The 21,619-nt window shown below is 46.7% G+C and overlaps 2 protein-coding genes across 3 annotated transcripts in view; one reads left to right on the top strand and one right to left on the bottom strand.

Annotated features, from left to right (window-relative positions):
• Window positions 1–1,877, bottom strand: part of dzank1 (double zinc ribbon and ankyrin repeat domains 1) — a 52,662-nt gene extending 50,785 nt beyond the window's left edge. Inside the window, exons 1-2 of one of the 2 annotated variants that reach the window (XM_078405222.1) lie at window positions 1,786–1,877; window positions 23–226 (exon numbers count right to left, since the gene is read on the bottom strand). In XM_078405222.1, coding sequence (XP_078261348.1) covers window positions 23–131 — 109 coding nt within the window. In that variant the 5' untranslated portion in view covers window positions 132–226; window positions 1,786–1,877. Of the gene's footprint in view, window positions 1–22; window positions 227–1,512; window positions 1,591–1,785 lie in introns of those variants that run through there. The other variant, XM_078405223.1, reaches the window with a different exon arrangement.
• Window positions 1,878–2,785: 908 nt separating this feature from the next.
• Window positions 2,786–20,866, top strand: polr3f (polymerase (RNA) III (DNA directed) polypeptide F). The gene is made up of 9 exons (XM_078405220.1): window positions 2,786–3,422; window positions 5,028–5,145; window positions 7,340–7,407; window positions 8,486–8,553; window positions 10,270–10,382; window positions 12,574–12,717; window positions 14,957–15,064; window positions 18,430–18,621; window positions 20,278–20,866. The coding sequence occupies exons 1-9, from the start codon at window positions 3,367–3,369 to the stop codon at window positions 20,353–20,355; spliced, it is 945 nt and encodes a 314-aa protein (XP_078261346.1). The 5' UTR covers window positions 2,786–3,366; the 3' UTR covers window positions 20,356–20,866.
• The last annotated feature ends 753 nt before the right edge of the window (window positions 20,867–21,619 follow it).

The following is a 21,619-nucleotide window of genomic DNA, read 5'->3' as shown; positions in this document are numbered from 1 at the left end:
TTCTCATCCAGAAATCTCTTACCTGACTTGATTGCGATCGGGGTGTTAGTATCAATTTCATGCTTGGCTTTGCCTGGCAAAGGCACTCGCAGGGGAATGACGTGTGGCACTGCGATAGATCCGGCCGTCATACCAACCCAGGGGACACCCAGCCACAGGGGCAGTAGGGCAGCTGTTAGTAACACCACCCACTATTAATTCCACTCAGCTTGGCCAGGGGGAATTGCTGACGACAAAGAGATATCACACAAACATTTAACAAAATGAGCAATTAACACAAAAACTGCAAATAACTCAGTACATTATAGCCACCGGGAATTACAGGTGCTGGCTTAGGTCTGGAACAGGTCCTTCAGCCAACGAAGTCCACGTCGACCAGCAATCACCTTGTACACTAGCGCTATCCTACACACTAGGGACAATTTACCATTTACAGAAGTAAATTAATCTACATACCCACATGTCTTTGCAATGTTGGAGGAAACCGACATGAAATTAACTGCACACAGACAGCACCCTTAGTCAGGTTCAAACCTGGGTCTCTGGTGTTGTGCATTAAAGCTTTACCACTGCGCCACTGTTTGCAAAAAAAGACACAAAGTGCAGGAGTAACTCAGCAAGTCAGGCAATATATCAAGCATCAGGCAGCATCTTTAGAGTGAAGGCTCCCAACAGGAAATGTTGCCTATCTATGTTCTCCAGAGATGCTGCCTGACCCACTGAATTACTCCAGCACTTTTGAGCTTTTTCTCAATAAATTATAACCAGAGGTGTTATGAGCAATCATTAACCAATAACTAAACTTGATCTATATTTATCAACAGAGTTGAGTTAGATAGAGCTCTGGGGGCTAGTGGAATCAAGGGATATGGGGAGAAGTGGGGCACAGGTTACTGATTGTGGATGATCAGCCATGATCACAATGAATGGCGGTGCTGGCTCGAAGGGCCGAATAGCCTCCTCCTGCACCTATTTTCTATGTTTCTATGTCTATGTTTCTAACAGTACCACTTATAAATATTAAAATATTAATTCTAGCAATTATTAACAAGTGAATATTAATGCCACAATAATAATTAATTACTAAAACTTAATAATTAGAGCCAACATCAATTAGAATTAACAACTTCGATTATTTTCATAACAATAATTTCTAATGGCAAAATAATCTGAATAAAACGTATTACCAATAACTCCATTGTCAATAAGCCCAATGACTACAATTACCAAGAATGCTAATTATAAGTAGCTAAATGATCACCAATGACTACTAAGATTGCCAGTAGCCCTGTAGCTAAAAATTCCAGACCAAAAGGTTACTAATTTCTTGGATTATCAATGAGCACTAAATGTGTTAATAAATATGATTATTAATTTGAATTATCCATAACAGTGGATTGTACTAATGATAAAGTCTGAAGAAGGGTCTCGACCTGAAACGTCACCCATTCCTTCTCTCCTGAGATGCTGCCTGACCTGCTGAGTTACTCCAGCATTTTGTGAAATAAATACCTTCGATTTGTACCAGCATCTGTAGTTATTTTCTTACAAGTACTAATGCCTATGATTCTTCAGTAATCCTATCTTAGATTCTCTCGGATGATAACCCTCTCGACACTTGCCCCCCCACCCTCCATCCCGTTACCCCTCCCTCTAGCCCCAGTTACCCCATCCAGCCCGTTACCCTCACTCCCTCCAGCCCCACCCCTCTAGTCCCACTCACCTATCCCCCCTCGTCCCACTCACCCACCCCTCCCAGCCCCACACCCCTTCCACTCCACTCACCCCCAGCGCCGTCACTTCGCTTCGCTGCCACCAGCAACGGCACAACTCGCCTCCGCCTCCTCAGATTGGCTCGCCATGGTCGCTGGGGCAACCCACCAGAGCCAATCCGATCGCCTCTTGCAGCGACGCCAGCAACCGGCGGCGCGCATGGAGACGGCGCCTGCGCATATCCAGACTCCCTCCCCCCTGACTCCAGAGAATGGTTTTCGTCAATACAATGGGATTAAGGGTTAGACAGGGCTTTGGGTTAAACGGGCTCTTCAGCCCAACTCGTCCATGCCCACCATCTCAACTAGTCCTATTTGCCTATATTTGGCCCATGTCCCACTAAACCTTTTGTTTGGTTTAGAGACACAGCATGGAAACAAGCCCTTCAGCCAATCGACACCATGCTGACCTTCGATCACTCTTTTGCACTAGTTTTGTTATCCCACTTTTCCATTTGCTCCATATACACTAGGGGCAATTTACAGAGGCCAATTAACTTACAAACCCACACGTCTTTGGGATGTGGGAGGAAACGAGCACCAGGAGGAAGCCCAAAGAGAGGACATGCAAACTCCACACCAACAGCACCTGAGGCCAGGATCAAACCCGGGTCTCTAGCGTTGTGAGACAGCAGCTCTGTCATCAAACTAAAGATGTCTGTTTAGATTAGGCGCCCTGGATGAGAGTGTAAACCTTTCATGTTGTGTGACTTTGTGGTTTGGTCACATTCCCAGTCTCTGCAGATCTTTGTCTCCTGATTCATAATCTCTATTGCGAAATAGGAAATATGATGGTCAATTCAAGGACTGTTCAGTGGGATGCATGGACTGTGTACAGTTCACTGCCATTTCACACTATCCGTAGCTCCTTGTGTTAAATACATGATGGTTGTCACCACAGAATTCACTATTTCCAACAGAGCCAGAGATATTTTCCCAAACTGTGGTTAAAATGAACTTTAAAACAACAGCAGCTGCAGCAGCCGGCGCGCCGAATGTTGCTCAGGACCGGCAGTTGTTCCCGCAGAAGGCCGGGGCAGAGGCTCCGGGGGAGGCGTCTCCTCTCTTTCCCCCACTCCTCTCCCTCTACACCTCGGGTCGGAGCTTACCAGGATCGGCCGCGTCCCGGCCCCGGCAGGGGACTATGGACGGCGCCAGGCGAGAGGCCGGTCGCGCCCAGGCGTCAGCGAGGCTGTGCGGCGGGGTGAGGAAAGCCCCCTGTGACCAGGAGCGAGGAGGCGGCAGGGAGGTGAAGCCGGAGCCCAAGACACACATACACAGACAGCCCGGACCAAGACCCAGACACACACACAGCCAGGACCCGGACCCGGCTCCACACGCACACTGCCCAGACCGGGCCTAGCCTCCGGACTCCAGTCCCAAGCCTCAGTCCTGGCCCTATCTCAGCCTCAGAGCTCCGGGTCTGACCTCAGTCCTAGCCCCAGAGCCGCGGCCCCAGTCTCAGACCCGAACTACAGCCCAATCCTGCTCCAGAGCCGACCCCGCCCCCCGGGTCACGTCCCCGGTCCCAGCCCACCGGGTCCCAGCCCCTGCCCTGACCCCAGCCCCGCTGTGATGCCCAGCAGGTGAAACCATGGCAGACGTGAAAGTCAAACAAGAAACTCCAGATCCCGCGGCGATGGAGAGCAGGTAAACGTTTGTTTTGGTGTGAATGGTTCATCCTTTCGTGAATCCGATGTCATTTTGTCAAGTTGTATTTGAGGGGTGGCACTGTGTAGCACACTGGTAGAGCGGCTGCCTCACAGCGCCAGAGACCTGGGTCCGATCCTGACCTCGGGTGCTGTCTGTACGGAGTTTACACGTTCTCTCTGTGACCGCGTGGTTTTCCTCCAGGTGCTCCGGTTTCCTCCCACATCCCATAGTGGTGCCGGGTTGTAGCTTAATTGCTCCCAGTGTGTCGGGGAGTGGATGCAAAAGTGGGATAACATAGAACTAGTGTGAACTGATGATCGATGGTTGGCATGGTCTCAGTATCATGCTATAGTTCTGAACTTAAACTTCGTGATGATAGAGCTAGACAGTAACGGTGAATGCAATTTAAAGAACGAGTTTTCGGTGAATTGTATCTGATGTTTCTGTGTGAGAGCAATATGAGGATGAATGAACGGGCATTAAGTTGGTATTTAAGTACCACCAAGATAGAATCCCCATTAACCTACCATTATCCCAGCGATAGTTGAGAAAAACAGAAATACAAAGTTGAGGAAAACTCCGGTGATCGGCACAATCAACACTTTGATGCTGAAGTGACTGATTTACCCCCACTACTGTATGCTAATGATGTGAATGCGGCAACTATCTAGTGGAGTGTGGAACACAAGCCCCCTGCGTCAGTTTCTAGAGAGTGCGGGATCGAGAGTCAAAGGGAGCACAGGAACTATCATCTGGTGAGGCAGATAACAAATTGTCAGGATTTACAAACAATGGGATAGCAGATTGTTAGGGACTGCATTTTGTTTTATGAATTGTATTTTTTCAATATTATCTATTTATCTTGTGTTATTGTATTTATGGGCCAGTTAAGCTGCAGCAAGAATTTAATTGTACTGTTGTTGGTACATATGACATAGAAACATAGAAAATAGGTGAAGGAGTAGGCCATTCGGCCCTTCGAGCCAGCACCACCATTCAATATTATTATTATTATTATTATTATAATATGATCATGGCTGATCATCCAAAATCAGTACTCCGTTCCTGCTTTCTCCCCATATCCCTTGATTCCTTTAGCCCCGAGCTATATCTAACTTTCTCTTGAAAAACATCCAGTGAATTGGCCTCCACTGCCTATGACAATTAAATCCTCGCAAAGCTTGACTATTTCTCGATGTCTTTTTATCAGAGTTGATCCAAATTTAATCCTGCGCTATGCCCGTGTTCTACGATACATTATTATCCCTTCTTCCTAGTTTTGCTGTGTACTGTGAAGCATGTCCCCATTCCATTAAAAATAGAGAAACATGAATAGGTGATGTTTTAGGATCCCAACCCGAAACATCACCTATCCACATTCGCCCGAGCTGCTGCCTGACCCGTTGAGTTACTCCAGCACTTTGTGACTTTTTTCTTTTGAGTTACTCCAGCACTTGCAGTTCTGTGTGCCTCCATTGGGTGAGGCTGTGGCGGTTCAGTGGAGCCTGGTGTTGTTGAGCGTTCCGGAGTGCAGCTGATGCCCTGGATGAGACTGGAGGCTGGTCCCTTCTATCCGATTGATTCTGTCCTCTTCTCCCCCAGGATTCTGGAATTATGCCAGCAGTTCCCGCAGGGAATCACGGACCAGGTCATTCAGAACGACATGCCACAGGTGGAGCCACAGAAGAGAGCATTGGTCATCAACAGGCTGCTCTCCACAGTAGGTCGTCTTAAGATTATTGCGTTTGTGCAGTGCCCATGGCGTCTTAAAGGCACCTTCTCAGCCACTGGTGTTTTTGAACTCTTACAAGGGCTAATATGTCAGAGTCGTACAGCGTGGAAATAGGCCCTTTGGCCTAACTTGCCCACACCGACCAACATGTTCCAGCTACACTATTCCCACCTGCCTGCATTTGCCCCACATCCCTCTAAACCTGTCCTATCCATGTACCTGTCTAAATGTTTCTGAACATATTGCGATAGTACCTGCCTCATCTACCTCCTCCGACAGCTCGTTCCATATACCCATCATCCTTTGTGTGAGAAAAGTTACCCCTCAGGTTCCTATTAAATCTTTCTCCCATCACCATAAACCTATGTCCTTTAGTTCTTGATTCCCCTACTCTGGGCAAGAGACTCTGTGTGTTTACCTCATCTATTCTCATGATTTTGTATACGTATATAAGATTACCCCTCATCCTCCTACACGCCAAGGAATAACGTCCTAACCTGCTCAACCTCTCCTTATAGCTCAGGCCCTCGAGTCCTGGCAACATCCTCATAAATCTTCTCTGCAGCTTTTACAATCTGACAACATCTTTCCTATGACATGATATCCAAAACTGTGTAGAGCGAGGCACCGTGTAGCAACCAGAGCATCGGGTGTTGGCTCAGGGCGAACATGGTCCAGGATATCTTGCCCACACTCCTCTCTCTGTGGTGTGATCGTCGACACCTGCCTGTGAGGTCGGGCACGGCTGCATTCACCATCTGCTGAAAGGTGGTGCCTCAGCACAAGCTTGGTATTGCGCTGAGGTTTGAGCCCGGACTGTGAGCCGCGGTCTCTGGTGTGGAGCCTGGAACTGTGTCATAGAGTCACACGGAATGGAAACAGGCCCTTCGGCCCAACTCATCCATGCCAACCAAGATGCCCCATCAAAGCTACTCATTTGCCTGCATTTGCCCCATATCCCTCTAAACCACTCCTATCCATGGTACCTGTCCAATTGTATTTTAAATGTATAAGAAAATAACTGCAGATGCTGGTACAAATCGATTTATTCACAAAATGCTGGAGTAACTCAGCAGGTCAGGCAGCATCTCGGGAGAGAAGGAATGGGTGACGTTTCGGGTCGAGACCCTTCTTCAGACTGATGTCGGGGGTGGGACAAAGGAAGGATATAGGTGGAGACAGGAAGATAGAGGGAGCTCTGGGAAGGAGGAGGGGAAGGGAGGGACAGAGGAGCTATCTGAAGTTGGAGAAGTCGACGTTCATACCACCGGGCTGCAAACTGCCCAGGCGAAATATGAGGTGCTGCTCCTCCAATTTCCGGCGGGCCTCACTATGTATTTTAAATGTTGTTATAGTACCTCTCAACTACCTCCTCTGGTAGCTCCTTCCACTTTCCCACCACCCTCTAAGTGGGAAAAGTAGCACCTCAGGTTTTCACTAAATCTTATCCCTCTCACTTAATCATCTGAACAAAGGCGCCAGCCCAAAACGTCACCTGTCCATGCCCTCTGGAGATTCTGCTGAACCCGCTGAGTTACTCCAGCACTGTGTCCTTTTTGTATATCGGCATCTGCAGTTCCTTGTTTCTAAACATATGTTTTCTTGTTTTTAATTCCCCTACCCTGAATAAAAGATTCTGTGCATTCACCCTATCCATTCCCCTCATGATTTTATAGGATCACTCCTCATCCACCTGTGCTCCAAGGAGTAAAGTCCTAGCCTGCCCAACCTCTCCCTGTAGCTCAGGCCCTCAAGCTCTGGCAACCTGTAGTAAGAATTGTTTTTCCTGCTGCTCTTTTCTCCAAGGTTTATCCTTATTTAACAGATTATCTGTGTATGATTGTGTTTATGGGCATGTAAAGCTGCAGCAATTGCAGGCAGATGAATTCAGTTTAACTAGGCCTCCTGTTCTGCACAAACATCGTGGGCCAAATCCTGTGCTGCACTGTTCTATCCAAGTAAGAATCTCCTGGTTCCATTGCCTGTATGTACGATAATTACACTCTTGAATTGCCTCTGGTAACCGCTATGCCGAAGGGGGTTGATGATGGGGTGATGATTCTTGACCTGAGTGGGTAGAATCTGTGATGATGTGAACATGACAACTGTACTGGCGTAACATTGAAATTTTGATTACATTTGAAGCAGAAAGGCTGCTGAAAGAATAGTTTTGCCATTTCAGGGGCAGCTGGATCTGCTGAGAGGTACGGCTGGTCTCCTCTACCGCATAAAGGACGCCCAGACGGCAAGGTGAGCATCTGTCGCCTGTTCCATCTGCTCTCAGGGGAAAGCACCAGTTTTGCAGCCCTCGAGTCTAGATTCCTCTATTGAAGACCATGCACACTCAGAGAAGGAGGCTGTTCACACCCTCTTGCTCTGCTGTTTAGGTTTAGGTTAATTATTGTTACATGTACTAAGATACAGTAGCAAGCTTTTGTTTGCATCCAATCCAGGCTAATCAGATCATACAATCAAGCCAAATACAAGTACACCGGGGTAAAGCAAAGAGGAAAATACCACAGTGCAGAATATAGTTTCTCAGCATTGTAGTGTAACAGTTGCACAGAAAGAAATCCAATGTCCGCAATGAGGTCGATTGGAAGATCAGGGCTACACCCTAGCTTATGGAAGAACCATTCAGCTATCTGATAACGGGAAGAAGTCTGTTCCTGAGGCTGCTTGTGTGCTTTTAAGTTCCTTGCGATAGATATCAGGAAGAATTCTATTGTACTGATTCTATGTTTCAAAACACAGAAATGTTTGTTATAACACAAAGTGCTGGAGTAACTAGGTTCTGACATGTTCTCCAGAGATGCTGCCTTACCTGCCAAGTTACACCAACTCTTTGTGTTCTATAGAAGATTCCACGTGTTCTCCAGAGATTGACAGGGTGAATGCACAGAACCTTTTACCCAGAGTAGAGGAATCAAGAACCGGAGGATATAGGTTTAAGGTGAGAGGAAGATTTAATAAGAAACGGAGGATGGTGGGTACATGGAACAAACTGCTATAGAAGGTAGTTGAGGCATGTTTTAAATTACATTTATATGACACTTGAACAGGTACATGGATAGGAAAGGTTTAGAAGGATATGGAGCAAATGCAGTTAAAAAGAATTAGCTTAGATGGGACATCTAGATCGCCGTGGGCAAGTTGAGTTGAAGGGTCTAAAATGACGCTATGAAATTAGCATCCTGAATTTATCCCGCATTCATGGCACAGAACAGTAACACAGTAATCTGAGGATTACGGACACTTTCTGTTTTACAAGACTGGTAAAGTTTGCTCTAAAATATACACTATAATTTGTAATTTTTCTTTTGATCAGCAAAATGAAGGGATCTGACAACCAGGAGAAGTTGGTTTATCAAGTAATTGAAGATGCTGGAAATAAAGGTACGGTGATATCGTCAAATCAATGGACACCAGCAAAAAGGATGTGTTGTTTTCTCAGCCACTTCCTTTGTGCTTTGTCTTCAAATCCTGAAGGAGCATCTTCCCCCTGTAGCTGGGAGTTCCCTCTGGCTGAGTGCTGCTCGTAATGACCCCCCTCCTCACCGGATCATCGACCTTGCAGCCTTGTAGCAGCACATCATTGTACTTCTATTCTCCATGTTCTGCACCTAAATCCTAACAACTTCTCCCCAATTTATGGACTTGCCGTACATACAAACAACTATTTGGGAGAATGGTGGGATGGATTGGATTTGCCAGCAGTTTAGTTTTCCTTTAAAAATGCAGCATGGATTTAGATTTAGATTTTTTAGATTTAGAGATACAGCGCAGAAACAGGCCCTTCGGCCCACCGGGTCCGCGCCGCCCAGCTAGGGACAATTTTTTATTTTTTTTTAACATTTGCCCGGCGAATTAACCTACATACCTGTACGTCTTTGGAGTGTGGAAGATCTCAGAGAAAACCCACGCAGGTCACGGGGAGAACGTACAAACTCCGTACAGACAGCGGCCGTAGTCAGGATCGAACCTGAGTCTCCGGCGCTGCATTCGCTGTAAGGCAGCAACTCTACCGCTGCGCCACCATGCCGCCCGTTTGATGTGTCCTTCGGCACACCGAGTCCACGCTGACCATCGATCACCCGCTCACACTGGGTCTATGTTATCCTACTTGCTCATCCACTCCCCACACACACGGGGCAATTTACAGCGGTCAACTAACCTAAAAACTCACAGGTCTTTGGGATGGGTGAGGAAACCACACTTATCTACATTTTGGGTTACATTAATTTCTCGGGAGCTCTGCCATAGCCTGGTGATTGCCTGGGAGCATGTGCCATTTTATTCATTGGTGAGAGAGATTGACGCAGGTTGGTAAGACAATCACGAACAGTCCCAATGTTGCTATGAACACCGCTCCCACTCTGTGTCCTTGGGTATGATGGTTGTGAAAAGAATGAGGGGAATGGTTTAAAAATATTACCTCTCCCCTTTCAACCTTGCTCTCCTATTTACAAGTTGTGCACTTACCAATATAATTGTTTTATTGGTTGTTATTAGGAGCTGCCAGAGTGCTTCCAGAGTTTGTCATTTTGGTGTTGGATTTCCAGCACCCATATGTATTTTTTGAAAATGCTAGAAATACACAGCAAGTCAGGCAGCATCTGTGGAAAGAGAGTCAATGTGTCTAGTATGTGACCCGCTGTCAGAACTGGGAAGGAGTCGTACAGCACGGAAATAGGTACTTCTGCCCAAGATGCCCCATCTACACTAGTCCCACCTGCCCGTGTTTGGCCCATATCCCTCTAAACCTTTCCTACCTATGTACCTGTTCAAATGTCTTTTAAATGTTGTTATAGTATCTGCCTCAACTTCCTCCTCTGACAGCTTGTTGCCTATACCCATCACTCTTTGAGATAAAAAGTTGTCCCTTGGGTTCCTGTTAAATCTTTCCCCTCTCAAACTTATGTTCTCTGGTTCTTGATTCCCCTCCCCTACGTAAAAAGACACTGTATTCACCCTATTTATTCTCCTGTTGATTTTATATAGAGATGCAAGTTGGTTTTGAATAGAAAAATAGGTGGGGACTGGTATAAAGTTACTAGGCCAGTGCTTAAAACTCGTATATGGAATCCAATGATGATGACTTTTAATTTGCAGGTATATGGAGCAGAGATATTCGGTACAAGAGTAACCTCCCTTTGACGGAGATCAACAAAATCTTGAAGAACATGGAAAGCAAAAAGCTAATTAAAGCTGTGAAGTCTGTGGCTGTGAGTACATCAGCATCTTGATTTGGACACAATGCTCTCCGCCTTCCTGCCCCTCGAGATCTCTCAAAATGTGTGCTTAAACAGGAATATTCTACATTCCTGCTTATATTCACCGTTTTGGAGAAAAGGCATTGGAATCTATATACTAAAACTCTCATTTGTTTGTTTGTTAGTTCCCGAACTACAGCCAAAACGGTACACGATAGCGAGACAATTTCAGAATAGCCTTTATTGTCATCCAAAAAAACGTCTTTTGGATGAAATTCCATTACCCACAGTCCAACAATAAGAGCAATAAAAATAAGCAGTAACACACACAATCACAAACCAACACAAAACAAAAAAAAAGAAACCACCATCACAGTGAGTCTCCTCCAGTCACCTCCTCACTGTGATGGAAGGCCAGAATGTCTTTTCTCTTCCCCTGCCGCCTTCTCCCGCGGTCAGGCAGTTGAAATTGGCACGTCGGGGCGGTTGGGGCTCCCGACATTCAAGCCCCCGCCGGGCGGAGAAAATCCCACAGCCTATTTCAGGCCGCGCCGGATGGTGAAAGGTCCACAGCGGGCCGACCCAAGCCCCGCGATTCGGGGCGGGTGAAGACGCTGTTGCTGCCGGAGCTCCCGAGGTCGGCCCCTACCCAGAGACCTGCGAGCTTCCGATATCCACGCAGCCCGCGGCCGAGGCCACCGAAGGCGAGTCGCAACCGCACTCGCAGCGCCACCACAGCCTCCGAAGGCAGCCAGCTCCGCAGATCATGTCCGGTCCGCGGGCTCTACGAACCAGACCGCCAGCTCCAGGTGTTTGGCCGATGGTAGGCCGCAGCGTGAATGGAGACACGACCCAGAAAAAAAGGTCGGGTCTACATTCGGAAGAGACAATTTTACAGTTTCCCCCCCCCCCCACACACATAGTACACAATCACAAAAAACACTACATCACATCTAAACACGACAATTAAGACAAAAAATACAAAAGACAAACGGACTGCAGGTGAGCCGCAGCTGCTGCGCAGCGCCACCACTTTCTGTCAAGGCCCACCTTACTCACCATCGTCCCTTTGGTGCTAATGGAAGAAGTTTCATTGAAATCTGGGTTATATTTTTTAAGTTATTCACATTTAAAAGTTTAAATCTATCCCCGAGGGAAGGGGGGAGGGAGGATAAGGGGGGGTTGAGGGAGTTGGGGGGAGGAGAAGGAGGAGGGGTGGAGGGAGGGGGGAGAGGGGAGAAGAGGGTGCTGCACCAATGCAGGAGAGGTTTGGGCCCCACTTGGTCTAGTTTTAAATAAAACTCAGTGCTTGAGCAGGGCGGCACAGTAAAGCTGCTGCCTCATGGAGTCAGAGACCCTGGCCTCAAGCACTGTCTGTGTGGAGTTTACACCTTCTGCCTGTGACTGCGTGGGTTTCCTCCAGCTGCTCTGGGTTCCTCCCACATCCCAAAGACATGCGGGTTTATAGGTTAATTAGCCTCTGTAAATTCCCCTGAGTGTGTAGGGAGTGGACAATAAAGTGGGATAACAGAAGTTTAGTGAATGGGTGATCGATGGTCGACATGCAGGTGGGCCGAAGGGCCTGTTTCCTTACTGCAGTGGAGTTACCTCCACAATGGCATTAGGAAGGGAGATCCAGAATTTAACACTGTTGACAGTGAAGGAATAGGAATTTACAAATAAATCTTCATTTTAACGAGCCACAGGGGCAGAATTGCAGTCCGTTAATGCCGATTGTTCACTATAACCGAGTCAGGGATTATCATGTATTAGTAGTAGAAACAAACAACTGCAGTTGCCGATTAATACACAAAAGGCACAAAGTGAAGGAGTAACTCAGCAGGTCAGGCAACATCCATGGAGAACATGGATAGGTGATGTTTCAGGACAGGACCCTCTTCAGACTCGCGGTCCGCAACTGGGCCTGGAATCCAGGTGAGTTGACGAGCCCGGCCCGCTGGCAGCCGGGGAGAGGCGAGGATCGGCGGAGTGCAGGTAAGAGTCGGCGATGGCAGGTGGGGTTTGTAATCATCCGGAGAAACGGTGTGAACCAGGGGTGCATGGGCAGCCATCGATAGGCCCGTCCGCTATATCCAAAATCCATCATAAAGGGTCTATGGTTTAGCGGTAAATAACTGCTTTGCCAGTAGACCTCATGCTAAGTGCAAGTTAAATCTGTTTTCTCCCATTTCCCTTCTTCTAGGCATCAAAGAAAAAGGTGTACATGTTGTATAACCTGCAGCCAGACCGGTCTGTGACTGGTGGAGCTTGGTACAGTGATCAAGACTTTGAGTCGGAGTTTGTGGAAGTGTTGAACCAACAGTGCTTCAAGTTCTTGCAAAATAAGGTAAGAAAGAATGGTCACAAAGTGCTGGAGTAACTCAGCAGGTCAGGCAGCATCTCAGCATTTTCCAGAGATGCTGCCTGACCTGCTGAGTTACTCCAGCACTTTGCACATTAACCAGCCTCTGCAGTTCCTTGTTTCTACATAAAGAAATGATGGCCTCATGCTTGTGGGTGTACACTTTGCAAGGGCAACCCTAACTTACGTTAGCTGCATGTTTTGCAGGGGATAGGCAATTTTTGGATTGATTGAGGTAGAGAAATTATGTAGCAAACAGCAAGTTGAAATACCCCCCTCTCTTCTCTGTGCCCCACCTGGATCCACACCCATTTCTCCCACTATCCCCAATCTTTTCCTCCCCTGTCTCCTTCCACCTATATCTCTTCATCTGGCTATACATTTCAAGCCCCTTCTCTACTTATCTCACAGCCTTTTGTCTTTTCATCTCTCGCCTTTGTCCAACTATCAGCCAAACTAACTCCCCCCTCACCTGTTTCCACCTATCACTTGCCTGGCTTTGTCCTGCCCCCAACTCTCTTCCAGCTTTCTCCCCCACCTCTCTTCCAGCTTTCTAGCTTTCTCCCCCCACTACTTCAATCAGACTGAAGATAGCTATGAGACCCTTTGCCATCATATTGACAAGTGTTTTGTTGACATAGTATAGTCATAAAATCATACAACATGGAAACAGGCCCTTTGACTCAACTTCTCCATGCTGACAATGATGTCCCATCTAAGCGAGTCTCATTTGCCCACATTTGGCCCATATCCATCAACCTTTCTTCTGCATGTACCTGCCTAAATGTCTTTTAAATGCTGTTATTGTATCTGCCTCGATGATCTCCCCTGACAGCTCGTTCCATATACCACTACCCTCTCACTTTAAACCTATGCCCTCTAGTTCTTGTTCCCCTAACTTGGACAAAAATCTTTCATTTTAACTATTCCCCTCATGATTTTATATACCTCTACAAGATTGATTATTCAGGGTGTCAAGGGTTATGGGGAGATGCAGGAGAATGGGTTTGAGAGGAAAGATAGATCAGCCATGATTGAATGGCGGAGGAGACAATGGGCCGAATGGCCTACTTCTGCTCCTATAACTTATGAATTTATGAACCTCTCAGCCTCCTGTGCTCCAAGGAATAAAGTCCTAGCTTGCTCAAACTATCGCTATAGCTCAGGCTCTCAACCTCCTTGTAATTCAATGTCCAATTTAATGTTAATGTCATAATGTCCATTGTAAGCCGATGTAAAATGTAATTTGTCTTGAGAGCCATGTATCCCAGTTTTTATTAAATTTCTAGTCTCTGAGAGGGGTAATCCTTGAGCCTGTGACTTTAAGGAGGGCATGCTATCAATATAAAACCCATATGATCTCCCAGGAAAGCAGACACCCAATTAATGCAGTCAATATTATTCCCTCAACTCTCTGGCCCCGAGGATAAAGCGGGCCTTTTCTGATTGGCTGCCAATGACTAGTGGTGTTCTGCAGGGGTCGGTGCTGGGGCCGCTACCATTCATGTTGTATATAAATGATTTGGATGAGGGAATTGAAGGTTTTGTGGCCAGGTATACAGATGATACGAAGATAGTTGGAGAGAAAGTAGGGACTTTGCAGAATGACTTGAACAGGTTGGGTGAGTTGCGAGCGAAGTGGCAGATGGAATACAGCATAGCAAAGTGTGGAGTCATGCATTTTGGTAGTAGGAATAAGGGTGTAGACTATTTTCTAAATGGGGAGAGACTTCGGAAATCAGAGGTGCAAAGGGACTTCAGAGTGCTGGTGCAAGTCGAATTGGTAGTAAAGAAGGCAAAAACAATGCTCGCATTTATTTTCAGAGGGCTCGAACACAAAAACAGGGATGTAATGTTGAGGCTCTATAAGGTGCTGGTCAGGCCGTATTTGGAGTATTGTGATGGAGTGGATGTGGAGCAGGTGTTTCCACTATTGGGAGTCTAGATCATAGCCTCAGAATTAAAGGACATTCCTTTAGGAAGGAGATGAGAAGGAATTTCTTTTGACGGTGGTGAATCTGGAATTCTTTGCCACAGAAGGCTGTGGATGCCAAGTCAGTGGATATTTTTGCCCTATACTGTCCAGTACTTATTGGAAACCCATTTTGACTTGGGTAGTGATAAGACATTTACATTTGCTGAAGTGAATAGTATATTTGGATACATTTTTTTGGAATCATATTACCCAAAGCTAATCACTAATATAGAATGTGCTTCCCTACAGGCTGATGTGGCACGGGAGAGTAAACAAAGTCCTATGGTTCAAAGGAACAGTTCGTTTGCATCGTCTCATGAAGTGTGGAAATACATCTGTGAACTGGGGATCAGCAAGGTACTACAATGGCTGCATGTTTCCTTTGCCCCTTTGAAGATCAAAACACAGTGGCACAGCTAGTGGAGCTGCTGCCCCATTGTGTCAGACATGGTTCGATCCTGATCTTGGGTGCTGCCTGTGTGGAGTTTGCAGTTTTTTCCCACATCCCAAAGATGTGCGGGTTTGTAGGTTAATTGGTCCTAGTGTGTAGGGAGTGGATGAGAAAGTGGGATTTACTGGAAGTTGCATTGCATGCCCCATCGTATTTCATATCAGTTTCTCCACCTACAATACAATACAATATACTTTATTGTCATTGTACATGGGTACAACGAGATTGGGAATGCAACTTCCATTCGATGCAATAAATGAATTAGCTAATCCAGCCTTGGTTACCCTCTTTACCTGACTCATCTCTGAATCTACTCCTCCTCACCTGGATCCACCCGTCACTTGCCGGCTCTTGCCCCGCTCCTCCCCTCACCTCTTTCTACCAGCTATCTACCTGAAGGTCCTGACCAAAATATCACCTGCCTCCTTTCCCTCCACGGATGCTGCCTGACCCGCTGCGTTTTTCCAGCAATTTGTATTTTGCTCTTCATAATGCACCACAATGGAGGCTTGATGTCAGTTTTTTCTTCTCCTCTTCTCTCTTTCATCCCAACCCCTGGCTAATCTCATCAAATAACAGGGTTATTTCCTACAAAAAGTAAGACTTCACCACTTGAGTACTTTTGATGAGTTGTCATGTGTGAAATTATGCAGTGTGAAATGATCCCAAAAACAGTACTGAGTAAATGAATGAATGAATAAGTTTATTGGCCAAGTATGTACACATACAAGGAATGTGCCTTGGTGTTCCACTCGCAAGTAACAACATGAACATACAGTAAACAATTAAGAATAAGCATAAAACATTAAGAATACATTATTACGGTTTAAACATATGAGTGAAATAAACCAGAGCAAAAAGAGACTACAGACTTTTGGTTATTGAGTAGATCTACTACTCGCGGAAAAATGTCTGGCTGTGGCTGCTTTGACAGTCTGGAGTCGCCTTCCAGAGGGAAGTGCCTCAGAGTTTGTGGCCAGTGTGAGAGGGGTCAGAGATCTTGCCAACTCACTACCTGGCCCTTGCAGTGCACAGTTTGTCAATGGGGGAAGATTGCAGCCGACAACCTTCTCAGGTGATTGAATGATTCGATGTCGTGCTTGGTGGCTGAGCCAAACCAGACCATGATGGAGGTGGTGAGGACAGACTCAATGATGGCAGTATAGAATTGGACCATCATTGCCTGTGGCAGATTATGTTTCCTCAGCTGCTGCAGGAAGTACATCCTATGTTGGGCATTTTTGATTGTGGAGTCGATGGTGGCCCCCCATTTAAGGTCCTTAGAGATGATGGTTCCAAGGAACTTAAATGACTCCACAGATGTGACTGTGGTGTTGTTGATGGTGAGTGGGGGGAGGGGAGGGGGAGCTCTCCTAAAGTTTATAATCAGTTCCACCGTCTTAAGAACATTGAGCTGTTAAGACAGTTGAACAGGTTGTTGCGATGGCACCAGGACGCCAGCTGTGTCACTTCTTGTCTGTAGGCAGATTCGTCCCCATCCTGGATCAGTCCAATCAGGGTTGTGTCATCCGCAAACTTGAGGAGCTTGACAGAGGAGTCTGTGGAGGTGCAGTCGTTGGTGTAGAGAAAGTAAAGGAGAGGAGAGAGTACGCAGCCTTGCGGTGCTCCTATGCTGAGGGTCTGCGGGTCCGAGATGTGCTTTCGCAACCTCATATGCTGCTTCCTGTCTGTCAGGAAGTTGATGATCCACTGACAGAGGGGTTCAGGCACAGTCAACTGGGAGAGTTTGGAGTGTAGTAGCTCTGGCACAATGGTGTTAAATGCAGAGTTAAAGTCCACAAATAAAATCCTTGCATAGGTCCCCTTGCGGTCTAGTTGCTGGTGGATGAAGTGCTAGCCTAGGTTGATTGCGTCATCCACCAATCTATTTGCCCTGTATGCAAACTGCAGGGGGTCCAGCAGGGAGTTTGTGATGTTTTTCAACTTTGCCAGCACGTCTTTCAAAGGTCTTCATGGCTACAGAGGTCAGTGCGATAGGCTTGCAGTCATTAAGACCAGTGATCCAAATCTTTTTGGGTTCAGGGAAAATCGTGGAGACTTTGAAGCGGGCAGGGACAGTGCAGGTTTGCAGGGACTGGTTGAAAATGTCTGTGTAGAGCAGTGCCAGTTGTTCGTCACAGAGCTTGAGGGTAGAGGGGGAAACATTGTCCGGTCCTGGAGATTTCCGGCTTTTCTGTCTCCTGAATAGCCTCTCCACCTTCGCAATTTCTATTGTTGGAGAAGTGGCCAGACTGTGATGAGCAGCAAGGAGACGGTGGGTAGTGGACGAGGGCCCAGTCTTTGCAGAATGGAGTCAGATAATCTGAAAGGACCAGATAATCAGAGTCAGATAGTCAGAAAGGAACAGATAATCTGCTTACTTGGCTATGGCTGAGTGGTATTGGACAGCACGATTCCCCCTGCCCTTCCTTGAATTGGTGTTTGAGGGTTTACGGTTTCCATTTAGTGTCCTCCAAAAGAACCCAATGATGTCCCCTCAGTACTGAAAGGGTTGTCAGCCATGATTATACACTCGGGTCCCTGTGATGGACCTTCAAACTGGCCTCTGGCAACGTCTGATTTTGTATTTTGCTGCTGCAATAATTGAGATCTTAAGTGTTGACCCTGCCTTAAAGTTGTGATTTGCTTAATGTTTAAGGTGCTAAGGCTAGTTACCTAATCCTTTCGTTTCCCACGTTCTGCCTTTTCATCCCTGGCCTTTGTCAAACTATCCGTCTTTCATAACACCCCCTCACCTGTACCCAACTATTAATTGCTATGCTTTGTCCTGTCACTTCTGAAGGGTCCCAACCAGAATTTCTCCAGAGATGTTGCCAGCCCCGTTGAGTCGCTCCAGCACTGTGTCTATCTTTGGTATAAACCAGCATCTGCAGTTCTGTTTCTACATTTTGTCCTGCCCCACCTCTCTTCTAGATTACTTTCCCCCCAACCCCTCTCCGCCACACACACATCACAATCAGTCCGAGGAAGGAACCCGACCCAAAATGTCACCTACCCACATTCTCCAGAGATGCTGCCTGACCTGCTGAGTTACTCCAGCACTTTGTGCCTGTTTTTTTCTGTAAACCAACATTTGTACTTGCTTGTAGAAACTATGAAGTGCAGATGCTAGTTAACGCACAAAGGTTTCTTGTGTCTACTGAAATCCGGCTGGGCCAGATGTAAGATCAGTTGTTGCTCCACCGTGTATTGTGACATTTTTGTTAAGTTTCTTCCTGTTTTATAATGACACTGACTATTGCATTCTCAGGTGGAACTGTCAATGGAAGACATAGAAACCATTCTGAATACGTTAATATATGACGGGAAGGTAGAGATTACTATTATAGCCGCAAAGGAAGGCACTGTTGGTAGTGTGGACGGGCAAATGAAGCTGTATAGAGCAGTTAATCCCATCATCCAACCCACGGGCCTAATGAGGACACCCTGTGGGATGTGCCCGGTAAGTGTGGCTTGTCGGGGATTAGTAAAGTCTTGCCTTTTTCACTGTGTTCAACAAGTATCCAGCTAACCCTTTCAGAGAGAGAGACAGAGAGACAGACAGAAAGAGAAAAAGAGAAGAGCAAGCAATGATCGGAGTTAATGTCAACAGTTCTTTATCATTGACGACATGCAGAGATTTGTACATGGAGCCCAGTCCATCACACAGACCAAGAATGTGCCATGGTTGTGAAAGGCACAAAGAATCTTTTGTCCAATTGATCTATTGCTGGCTTTTTTGCAAACATCATTAGCAGTCCTTTTTACCCATAAAACTGGACATATTTTATAAGCAAAGCTTCTTTTGGCTCAACACTTACTTAATCTGCAAATATACCATGTAGAAAGACACAAGGAGCTGGAGTAACTCAATGGGTCAGGCAGCATCTCAGAATATGGATAGGTGACGTTTCGGGTCGGGACACTTCAGTCACTAGTGGGGTACCGCAAGGCTCGGTGCGGGAACCGCAGCTATTTACAATATACATTAATGACTTGGATGAAGGGATTAAAAGTACCATTAGCAAATTTGCATTTGATACAAAGCTGGGTAGTAGTGTGAACTGTGAGGAAGATGCTATGAGGTTGCAGGGTGACTTGGACAGGTTGTGTGAGTGGGCGGATGCATGGCAGATGCAGTTTAATGTGGATAAGTGAGGTTATCCACTTTGGTGGTAAGAATAGGAAGGCAGATTATTATCTGAATGGTGTCAAGTTAGGAAAAGGGGACGTACAACGAGATCTGAGTGTCCTAGTGCATCAGTCACAAGGGAAGCATGCAGGTACAGCAGGCAGTGAAGAAAGCCAATGGAATGTTAGCCTTCATAACAAGAAGAGTTGAGTATAGGAGCAAAGAGGTCATTCTGCAGTTGTACAGGGGCCTAGTGAGACCGCACCTGGAGTACTGTGTGCAGTTTTGGTCTCCATATTTGAGGAAGGATATTCTTGCTGTTGAGGGTGTGCAGCGTAGGTTTACTAGGTTAAAGACTGGAGTGACTAGGCTCGTATACACTGGAATTTAGAAGGATGAGAGGGGATCTTATCGAAACATATAAGATTATTAAGCAGTTGGACACGTTAGAGGTCCACAACCAGGGGCCACAGTTTAAGAATAAAGGGTAGGCCATTTAGAACGGAGATGAGGAAAAACTTTTTCAGTTAGAGTTGTAAATCTGTGGAATTCTCTGCCTCAGAAGGCAGTTGAGGCCAATTCTCTGAATGCATTCAAGAGAGAGCTAGATAGAGCTCTTAAGGATAGCGGAGTCAGGGGGTATGGGGAGAAGGGAGGAACGGGGTACTGATTGAGAATGATCAGCCATGATCACGTTGAATGGTGGTGTTGGCTCGAAGGGCCGAAAGGCCTACTCCTGCACCTATTATCTATTGTCTAAAATTAAAACATAACCTATCCATGTTCACTAGAGATGCTGCCTGACACACTGAGTTACTCCAGCACTGTCATTTTTGTAAATCAGCATCTGCAGTTCCCTGTTCACATAGTTCAGCAATTGGGCTCCCTGTCAATGTTCCAACTCCTCTGATCTGTTGGTCTGCATGCTACTGCATATTGATGTATATTAGTGACATACAGGATTCAGTTGTTTTCAATGTTTTCCAGGTATTTGATGATTGCCATGAAGGCGGCGACATTTCGCCAGCGACGTGTCTGTATATGACGGAGTGGCTGGAGTTTTAACTAAAATTGAGTACACAGAAGGAACATTAAAGCTTGGATGATGGTTGCAGTGTCTGAAAGGATTTGTATCAAGTCCATGGCATCAACAGCCTATTCAGTCCAATTCCATGCATTGAGCCTCTTTCCAACCTGGTTTGTCGAACTGCTCCATTGCTTACCTGGCTTCCCATTGCACTTACTGGAACTGAGACGCAGTTCCACAGTGGACAGACGTGAGAAGATGCCAGAGACATGAAGCACATTGAATGGAAGATCCTGTTTTTCTTTATTTTTAAATCTACATTTCTTTCTTATCCAAACAGATCGCAATTCAACCATTTAACTATAAAAAATAGTCACCAAGAAAATCTAATAAAAAAACTGTTTTGAAATATGTATTTTGATGGTTCACAGGAACATTATCAGTCAAAGTGACACTCGCTCAGTATGTAGACCTTACAAGAGGTTATTTTTAAGTCTTTCATGTGTTGATATGGGGGGAGAAATTCTAGTCATTTGAGTCAAGATAACTGGAGGCCCGGTGATTTTAGACTTTAGATTTTACTTTAGTGTCATCATAAATCCTTGTTGCTTCTACATTGTTTAATGTTGGATGTGCGATGTGCAGGCCCGGCATTCCACCGCTAGTCCGCGCTGCCTGCCCGAACACCACAAGGCCGAGACCCACAATGCCACTGCCGCCACGAGGAGCAGCACCAACACTCACCACCTTCCAGGCCGATCCCAGGCCCGGACCACTGACGCTGCCGCCATCGTCGACCTTCACCGCCATCCCGGGGCCACAACCGCCGCTGCCACTGACTCCCACTGCTTCCCCGAGACCGCCGACCTTTATCGCCTCCCCGATGCCACCGCTGCCGCCAATCTTCACTGCCCCCCCCCGGCCATCTGCGGACCGGGACTACTGACGCTTCGTCCGCTGACCTGGGCTACAATCCCTCGCTGGCCTTTACCAGCGTCTCCGCCGACCCTCGCCGTTCCACCGTCCACCAACGGGCAGCAGCCATCGTCTTACTTGAGTCCCAGGCTCGGCATCGGGCCCACTGTCTCCACGAAGCAGGGTCTGACTGCTGGGTCCTACTGCTGCCCCCCCTCCCCTATAGGGTACATCAGTGCGGGTTCCACTGGTTCTTCCCCTTCCCCTTTTAGTCAGGCTCTGAACACCCACCATCCACCCACCAGACATCGCCTCGGCCTCTATCTACTCACCTGCCTTCCTCCGACCCCAATTCCCACCCTTACTGTGTGTTCACCCTCCCCCCCT

Source organism: Rhinoraja longicauda, chromosome 9, assembly GCF_053455715.1.
Source record: "Rhinoraja longicauda isolate Sanriku21f chromosome 9, sRhiLon1.1, whole genome shotgun sequence".
In the NCBI taxonomy this organism is placed as follows: Eukaryota; Metazoa; Chordata; class Chondrichthyes; order Rajiformes; family Arhynchobatidae; genus Rhinoraja; species Rhinoraja longicauda.
This window is presented reverse-complemented; position numbering and strand designations above follow the sequence as displayed.

Coding starts and splice junctions, on each gene's coding strand:
- polr3f (XM_078405220.1), top strand. CDS start 3,367: ATGGCAGACGTGAAAGTCAAACAAGAAACTCCAGATCCCGCGGCGATG. Junction 7,408..8,485: donor AAGGACGCCCAGACGGCAAG/GTGAGCATCTGT, acceptor TCTTTTGATCAG/CAAAATGAAGGGATCTGACA. Junction 8,554..10,269: donor TGAAGATGCTGGAAATAAAG/GTACGGTGATAT, acceptor TTTAATTTGCAG/GTATATGGAGCAGAGATATT.